The 9,415-nt window shown below is 39.3% G+C and overlaps 1 protein-coding gene across 5 annotated transcripts in view; it reads left to right on the plus strand.

Moving 5' to 3' along the window:
* The window catches only part of SPICE1 (spindle and centriole associated protein 1), a 31,038-nt gene extending 22,603 nt beyond the window's left edge, over window positions 1–8,435 (plus strand). For 4 of the 5 annotated variants that reach the window (XM_010718813.2, XM_019618436.1, XM_031555890.1 and 1 more), the window contains 6 exons: window positions 2,313–2,537; window positions 3,268–3,662; window positions 4,816–4,987; window positions 6,141–6,243; window positions 6,571–6,658; window positions 7,470–8,435. In XM_010718813.2, coding sequence (XP_010717115.1) covers window positions 2,313–2,537; window positions 3,268–3,662; window positions 4,816–4,987; window positions 6,141–6,243; window positions 6,571–6,658; window positions 7,470–7,523 — 1,037 coding nt within the window. In that variant the 3' untranslated portion in view covers window positions 7,524–8,435. Of the gene's footprint in view, window positions 1–2,312; window positions 2,538–3,267; window positions 3,663–4,812; window positions 4,988–6,140; window positions 6,244–6,570; window positions 6,659–7,469 lie in introns of those variants that run through there. The other variant, XM_010718824.2, reaches the window with a different exon arrangement.
* Window positions 8,436–9,415: the final 980 nt, after the last annotated feature.

The following is a 9,415-nucleotide window of genomic DNA, read 5'->3' on the forward strand; positions in this document are numbered from 1 at the left end:
AAAAAAAAAAATCCATCTGAAGCAGGATTCTGGATTCCACCTTCCTGTTGCTGAGGCAGACTAATAGTTAGAGATTGGTTCTTCCATTAAACGCTGGAGGTCGCTGCTGACCAGAAACAGCAATTGCTTTCATTTGTGAAGCAATCAAGCTGAAGGCTGTTGCTTGATGTTGGTGAATTGTATCAGAGGTGAATGACCACTTGAGAGATATATAATGAGTGTATACAGGCAAAGTTAATCTAGTGGCATCCGTGGCCAAACTAACCAAATTTATACTTCTGATATTCCTTTACTGTGTTTTCTCCCATTCATCTTTTCTGATCACTTATTTAAATCTATCATGTTTGCTCTCAAGGTCAGTACCTTCTTGCGAATCCCGTGATTGTTTGGAGCGTTTTGTATTCCTTAATTAAATGCTGTTCATATGGTGTATACATCACAGTCAAAAACATTCTTTCTGACTATTTCTGTAGTATTCTCAAGAAGAAGCCACACACAAGATCATGTCTTTGTGTGATTTCCCTCAGCTTTCTAATAATTAACAACAATAACAAAAAAATTCTAAAAGCCACCATTAACTCATATTTAACAGGTTTGCAAAAATTCTTCCTTACTGGTCTCTCTTCTCAGAAAGTGGAATCTTCCTGAGGGGGAAGCTTTCTGAATTTGAACAGTATTTCTTCCTTTTGAGTGGCTGAACTCTTCACTCTTCTACCCTTAAGGCTTCTGTCTAGTTGCAGAATATTGAAGAGAGCTTATGCATAGTTTCTGCAGTAAAAAAAAGCTAACAACGAACTTCCCTGGAGTGAGGAAGAATGGCTCAAGGAAGAATCAGGGGGAATAGTGTGATGAAAAGGAGCCTGTGAGGAGGATGCTTTGAAAATGCAGTTCTGCATGGTAAAACAGAGGAGGAAGATCTTTCTTATCACCTGCCAGAGTCATTATGTAGCGAGTGGAAGATCTTAGATTCCATCTCAGTAATGTGAACTATAAAAAGTATTTTAGGCAAACAGCTTCTTTTGGCTCTTTGCTTTACAGAGTGCTTTTTGTCTCTTGTATTTTGGGATCACGTGTATTCTCCCTGAATTTCCAGTAACTTTACTAGTGGGAACAAATATCCTGAGCAAAATCATGAAGGGATGATTCAAACATAGCACTAAGGAAGCAGTGCATGCAAGTATATTAAAATTACTGTGGTCTCAGAGCTAGCTACAGCTTTGAGTTTGTGCATTTCATACCTTCCTGGTATGTTCAGTGTAGATGATACACAAACTAGTTTTAGTTGAGTACTGAGGAATAGCTCATCTCTTTACTGGAGAGATGTTTTGATTTGAATTAAGTTATAATAAGAGCACCAGAGAGTTCAAAAAAGTTTTGAATTTTTTTTTCCACTCTGCTGTTCCTGCCAGGAGCAGGGATAGTGTAGATTTGCTCTCCTGAGACTATTACCAAATGCAGCTTACTTACATACCTGTGCCTCACAAGTCATTTGTCTTTACATCTCGTGCATGGGCTACAAACAGATCTCTATCTAGTATCCTGAAGTGGTGAGGTTATTATGTACATAAATTGCTTTGAAAGTAATGCCTCCTACTCATTCCTGTGGAAATACTACAGATATGAAGAGCACGATAATGCTGTTTGATAGAGCCAGTTCTCAGCTACAAAATACTACTTCTCAGCATAGTCACCACCATTAGCTGTGCATTTTTGCCAGCAATGAACAGGAATCTGTATGCCATGCTTGTCAAAATCTGCACTGGTAGAGATGACCACAGTTGAAACACGTCACCCACTACCTCACTGTGCTCATATCCACTGTTTGGTCTCCATAAATGTTCAGCAAGCGTCAGTGAATGTCAGTGTGTACCTTTGTTTCTGCATGGAGGAATTGAGGACACCCCTTTGCTTCGTCTGCATTCCTATGTCAGGCCATTTTGTCAGGCTGCCTCTCTGCTGCTATCTCTTACATGACAATAACACAGAACAGTGTTGGTGAGAAGGTTCAACCTCTGCTGCCATACCACCAACATCTATCTCTGACTCTGTGGCCTACATAAGAAAATAGGAAGCAGAATTTGTACAATAGCACTGTTGGTTTTTTTTTCTCCCCGCTTTCCTAAACCCAGTGAAAATTTTCTACCTGGGGATCAGAAGAAAGCTGGGATTGTGTCTGGAATGGGCTCTAGTCTTGTCTTTCCAGATACCTAAATGTAAGAATTGTCATTGATGGTTTTTCTTTACACATGTTTTGCACTAACACTAATTCTACTGTTCTTTACATTCTATTCCTGCTTCATCTCTTTCTTTAGAAAAACCTGATCCGAGCTATTTTGAATCCACGACTGATGAAGGCAAAAGGAATACTATGGTGAAATTCCCACAGGAAGAACACCCTGTCAACACTCCTCAGAGGCTATGTGCCCCAGGTGATGCGGCAGCAGGTAGAATCTTGCCAGCTCAGGACTTCCAGCCAGCTGTACTGTTGTCACCACCCCGACAGAAGAACAGTCCGGAATTGTCTCCCCTGCACAACAGTGAGATCTCTTTGGCTGAAGTAGACTTGGAAGTCTGTGTAGTGTGTGTTACTATTTCAATGTCTGAGGCTCATATTACCTTTGGAGTTATTTTCTCTTATTTTAATCTGCCCAGACACCTTGGCCCTATAGCTGGAATATCTTGCTTCTGCACCCAGACGGGCTTTTCTTTTCTTTCTGCACCTGCTAGATTTCCTTTAGACTTTGTCTCCTTCAGTTCTCCATTTATAGTCTTATAGTCTTATCAGTGGCAGTGCAGACTGACATTTTTATCTTGTACTGATTTTGAGCGTCAGTTCTGTATGATTTGCTGTAGCTCTTTGTCTGTGATTTACAGCACATTGTTTCTGATCTCCATCTGCTGATGGAGTAATACTTTCTCTGTCACCTATGGAACCATGGAGTACTAGAAATCAACCTGTGCTGCAGACAAAGCAGGATGTCCATAGGTTGCATGCTGGTCATGTGTGTGGTGTGTTCAGAGTTTGCTAATGATGACCACAAAAATATCCAACTATTTTTGTTGGCCAGAGTGCTTAGTGGGTTGGTAAATAGTTTGTTGTTATTATAGAAGCCTTGTATTATTGTATTGTACTATTCCAAAAGTTTTGTTACCAGCCCAAATAACTAGCAGAAGGAAAATGCAGATTTGTAGTTTATTGAGTAAGATAATTGGATTTTGGAAAATGGAGGGCTAATTCAGAACTATTCCTTTACTTCTTGTCTGTAGTATTTACAACCATTTCTCAGCCTGCTGAAAACACTGAGAGAGAGCCATGCAAGGAGAGGAGCTCACCTTCCCCGCTAAGAACATGGAGCATGACTGAGGAAAATTGTCTCATGTCTCAAAGGCAACCAATTCCTCCTGCAGACAAAGACTTGCAGAATTCCCAAGAGAAAATCAGTTTGTCCTGCCCTGGTGACACTACTAAAAATGACACAGTTGGAGAGTTCTCTCAAAGCAGTGATCTGCTGGGACAGATAGCTGAGCTCACACGGCAGAACTCACTAATTAAAGCTCAGCTGAGCAAATTCAAAAGCTTCTCTGAAGACATAAGTGACTGTCTGCCTCATCCAGACCCAATACAAAATTCAAATTCTTGTCCAGACTCTTCACAAGGGCAGGTGAGAATTAAAAAAAAAAAAAAAAAAAAAAAAAAAAAAAAAAAAAAAAAAAAAAGGAAGGCTGGATTCCCTTTTGTGTGCATCTGCTTTCCCTTAGCTTACTGGTGTTATAAGTGTTTCTTCCTTGTTTCTTCTTTAAGAAGAGTAGCAAAACAAATGTTCTTTTTGTTCATTCACTTGGAGACTTTGATTTTACTGTTCCCTAAGGTCAACAGTAACTTCTAATATTGGGCCTATGTTACATATGAATGCTTAAAATCTCCAAGTGCGGAGTGTGTTTATAAGTATTTAAATAAGGTTCTGCTGCAAAGAGAGAGATTACTGCATTCTCTTGTAGCTTGGATAATATTAACAATGAAATGACAGCAGATAATATTAACAGTGCAAACACTGCATCAACCCACAGATTCCACACCATGTGTCCTTTCTGCTGCTGTGATGTAAAAGTTCTTGAAATTTATTTTGTTTAATATCTTGTAAATACATGAAACTAGTATATATATCTATTTGGATCTGTCTTGTCCTGTTGTGCAGTGAAAATCCCAACGTTTTTGGGAAAGAACTTCAAGGCTTCAGTTCACATAGGAAATATTTAATCTGCAACTAAACAGCTATTCAGTGGCACCCCAGTGAGTGGAGTTAACAGCACAAAAACACCCAATCCCTGTACTTGTTACTGTCTGTGCATCTTCCATCTGAATTACTGTTCAGTTAAAGATCCTAAAGATCTAAAATTTCCTCATTTTAAATGTAGGCTGAGAATGTGGTCACTTTCTACATTGTGTTATGTTGTGTAACATTTAGTAATTCAGATGTACAAGGTGATGCAAGCTTTTAAAATGTTGTTTTTGTGAAAATAATTACTGGAGGGGAAGGAGTCGGATGAAAACATGATTTAAAGATGAGTTGCAAGATAGTTCTGCTAGAAATCTGCTTTCCTTCCACATTTGCTCTTGAATGCATGGCTTTCTGGTTAAATATTTTCTTAATTGTAGTTAATTGCTGGGGAATTGTAAGTTTTCTGTCTTTGTTTTGTTATTTGGAATGATACAGATGAGCTCTTTTTCCTATTTGTAGGAAGACCTGTTTTAAAACATTGTGTTTAGTCATTTTAAGTTTTTAATTAGAAGTAATTATCCGATTATCTAAGTAGACTCATGTTGTGGGACCGAAGAGCTTGGAGGAAAGAATAGCAGAGCTGAATCGTCAGAGCACAGAAGCACGTGATAAACTGCTGCAGCTAATAGATCAGCAGAAATTAGCTGCTGTTGATACAGTGTCTCAGAGAATATCTCCAGTTTTGCCCGCATCCCGAAATTGTACTGGTAAGTACCCAGCTTCAGGAGGAAAAAAAAAACCTAGTAAAATATTTTTTCCCTTTTGTGGGAGGTCTCTTCCTTAACTGATTGGGTCAGCAGACACAGTCAGCAGCGTGCTTTCTATCAGTGTCTGCATGCTACAAGCACCCCTCATTTTAGAGGTAATGGATTTCAGAGAGTTACGCAAGATACGTCAGCTGAACTTCTCCTGAAGTTAGTTTCCTAGCAACTAGTTCAGTGCAAATGTTATGCTTCATGGTCAGTTTGTTGTGCCCTTGTCTACAGGACAGTTCTGCTGTGCAGTCACTGAAGGGCAGAACTGTGTTTTGTTGCCAGCAGGCAGCAGGGCAGTTCTCAGTGTCTAACATTCTCAGTATTTGAATTTTTCTTGCAGCATTTTCATCAGTATTTTCTGATGGGCAATCTTTTTTGAAAATACTAAGTATTTACATCAAGCTTCTAAAAATGATGAGAGTGGTTATCTGTATCTCAACAACGTTTTGGTCTTTTGGGTGCTGTTTCCATCAGAAATGGCTTTGGGTGCTGTTTCACTTTGCTAAGTTACTGCCTGTGCTAAAAGAAAGAAATCACTGATATTTCTAGTCATGTGAATAGATGAATTAGTGAAGGGGATGTTTTTGCTGATTCAAGATCCCTAGATAGCTGCCATATGTAACTACGAAGAAAAATATCTTCCAGTAGATTAAGGCTTCTTAATCTTTTTTTTGTGGAGTTACTGCATTTACAGGCAGAACTGTGTCACATGTGCTCTGTTCACTTTCCAGCTTCCTAAACCTAGAGGATGTATAAAGGATGTATTCCAGGGAAGGACTTGAGGGTGGAGAGGAAGAAGGAGGAGGGGAGATCATGTGTGTGCACATGCATGTAGGTGCATATGTAATGGCATGCACAGTGGAATCTTAACACTTTTAATGCTTCTGTGGCTGTTGTAATATAAATCAGCATGGAAAGCAGAATGTAAAGGATAAGAAGTAGAGAAATCTCAAGTCTTAAAGCTGCTGACTGATGCACTGTCTTTTTCAGAGAGTGAATATGGGTTTGAATGGACCTTCAGCCTGATGTTGTATGTTTGCTCTGTGTATTCCATGGAATTTTGAAATGTTCTCAACAAAATCAAGCTCTTATTTTTTTTGCCTAGAAAATGCAAGGAGGACAATTGAAGTGTCTGTTCCTGTGGCAGCTTCTGTGGACAGCACCAAAGAAGATAGTGTTTCCCCTGGCAGTGTGACCAGTATGAGAAGGTAGATGTTGACCTTTTACTGCTTTATTTCTGTATTCAGTTGATTACATACGCAGAGAACTCTTAATGAAATACAATCATGTATATTTTTTGGCTTTGTGGACTTTACTAGTCCACTGTCATGGACTCTACTCTTTAGAAATAGCACAAACATCCGATATCATCTTCAACTTTCGTTGTCTATATTTAAAATACCTGTAGTGTCATGTAAGACTTACCTGTGGGTTGTTGGCTATTGGTGAGGGATCCTAAATCAGCATCCTAGACGTGATTCCAATAGTCACTTCCATTTTTTTTAATATTTTAATCTCATTTTTAACATCTGCAGGTCTGTAGGAGGTTCTAGCAAACCTTCTTCACCCCTAAGTACCACATCAGAAAGTGTGACATTAAATCCTGTCAGTCAGAGGCCAAAGGTAAGACTGAAAAATCTTCAGCCAGAGGGCTTGGTTTCTGTGCTACGTAGATAGAATGTAAGACAGATATAGAAGAGGGAGGAACTCAGTCCTACTTTGAATGTACTGATGCTAATGGTAATCGATTCATAGCAGTCTGGATTCTGGATAACTGATAAAGGGAGGCCTGAATGCTAGTGACATGAGTGGTTTGCTACCACAGAGCTGTTACTTACAAGTGAGTATTCCTGTAACTATGTTTTCTGCTGTGGCATATATTCATGTTAGTCAGACTGATGGCTCCAAAGAATTTCAAGTAATCTTTATAATCTATATAATCTGTATAATCTTTATATTATGGAGCTACACTTAAGAGTCAAGCAAACTCTTACCTAGCCAGCACAAGTCTAAAAGTTAAATAAATCCAACCTGATGAAGATAATGAGTATCAATTTCTAATTCCTGTTTTGCAAGAAGAATAGACTACAGGGAGGTGCTTTCACATGGAAATCCAGATAGTAGTATAGTCTGGTAAAACATTCACAGCTCTGTTATTAGCAACCAGAATTATTAATACCGGCTTTCCTGATGTCCAAAGTAACTTAAATTAGGAGTCTAAGACTCTGTATCCTAATAGAGAAGTAAACATAAAGGAGCTTCAGAATACTGAAGGTAGTAAGTGTGACTTAAGCAAGGTCTCTAAAGGTAGTGGTGTGACCATCCCTGTGGTGTCTGTGGCAGAAAATTGCTTCCTGTCAGAGAAACAGTGCTGACTGGCAAGTCTGTGGGAAGTTTATGATGTATAAATTTCAACTTGTTTCCTCTTTTGCAGGCAGAAAAGCAAAAAGAAGAAGGCTGGTTTGCATTGTCAATGCATATTATGTAAAGGAAGCTGTGCTCAAGTACTATTATTTATTTATTTTAAAAACTTTATTACAAATCACATTTATATTACTGTAGTCTCCCTCTCTAGATGTACACTTTAACTCTGAAGTGCTTTCCTGTGAATTTAAAAAGGTCAATAGTGCTTAATGTATTTGTGCCATACAGAATACTGTAGAAAGTCCTGGGGATGAGTTTCCAGAACAGACACACTGTTGTAACATAACTCCTTTTCTCTGAATAAGCCTTCCATAAATTTGCAAACTAGAGCTGGTGTAGCAATGAGCTATTATTGTATCTGTGGGTTGTATTACATGAAGAAAATGTTTGAGAAACTTGAAATTTTTGGAGCATATATTTTTACAAGATAAGGGATTGAAAAAAAATGGGAAACTGAGATGAGGGACTGCACATACATATTCAAAAGCAATGTGTGGATCAGGAAGCCAGTCTGTTCTGCTGGATAAGAATTTGCTTTGGAAATTACTTGCTCCTTCTGTGCTTTATAGTTGCCCCCCAAAATGGTGTTTTCTGTTGCAGTTAACATATCAAGGATTGCTTCTGAACTTGAGGATTGCTTTTTTAAAAAAATTAAGTATTTTTTATAACAAGCATAACTTGACTAGTGGAAGTTGAATTAAGAGTTTCTTTTTGTAACATGCTGAAGTATCATCTCTGATACAACAGAAAACTGATATGAGTACAGTTGTATTAAGGTATTCTGGTGTGTGTGTGTGCATACATGTATGTTGTTTGTGTGTTGTTTTTATTTGACTTTTTTAAATGGCCGTCATTTTAGAATTAATGTTAACCAATAAAATCTAGGATTATCACAAAATGCTTGTATGCTTAATCCTTACATTGTAGTAAACTCAGGCAAAAACCTTGACAATCTAGATAAAAAATGAAAAAGTCAGCAAGTCTGGATTTGATGAGTAAAGTTGTTTTAATCTTTTTAAAAGTATTACTTTTTTTTTAATTGGTGTAATGCCTCCAAGGATATTGGTGGATTGTGGCTTACAGAGGGGACAGTCCACATTCTTTTAATCAGTTCAGTTTTAAGAGAAGGAAGGAAACAATTTCCAGGACACCCAGCCCTGTACTGGACCTTTGCTTTCACAGCTTGAACAATATGCTGGGGCTGAGAGGAGGCTTCTGAGGGGGAGCAAGGGTTGCAACCAGCACTGCTGACTGCTGCCATGATAACTGCAATATGGGGTTGTGATTCTGCTTGGTATTCTGTTCTGGCCACATGAGGTCCTGAACTCCACCACCTCATAGTCGCTGCAACCGAGGCTGCCCTTGACCTTCACTGCTTCAACCAGACCCTCCTTATTAGTGAGAACGGGATCCAGCAGCACTCCTCTCCTAGTTGGTTGATCCACCATTTGCATCAGGAAGTTATCACCAATGCAGTAGAGGAACATCCTGGTCTGTGGATGGCTGGTTGAGTATGCCTTCCAGCAGATATCGGGGCAGTTAAAAATCCCCCACAATTACCAGGGCCTGTAATTGTGAGACCACTATCAGCTGCCTGTAGAAGGCCTTGTCAACTTCCTTGTCCTGATCTGGTGGCCTGTAATAGACACCCACAAGAGTATCACCTATGCCAGCCTGCCCCTTAATTCTCACCCATTCTCACAAACTCAACTCATTCCTCATCTGCCTCTGGACAGAACTCACCCAAAAATGGAAGAAAAGAAGAGAAAATAACTTGCGCCTCAGACTCTTTCACCGATCAACTCAAGGCCTTGAAGTCTTTCTACATTCCCCTCAGACCACAGGATGCATCTTCCTACCCACTCGTCTGGAAGATCAGTAGTGGGTAGCAGTCTGTCGAATGCTGGGGAGCCCCCTGGTGATATCCCTGATCTGGGCACCAGGTAGACTGCAGAC

Source organism: Meleagris gallopavo, chromosome 1 (genome assembly GCF_000146605.3).
Source record: "Meleagris gallopavo isolate NT-WF06-2002-E0010 breed Aviagen turkey brand Nicholas breeding stock chromosome 1, Turkey_5.1, whole genome shotgun sequence".
Classification (NCBI taxonomy): Eukaryota; Metazoa; Chordata; class Aves; order Galliformes; family Phasianidae; genus Meleagris; species Meleagris gallopavo.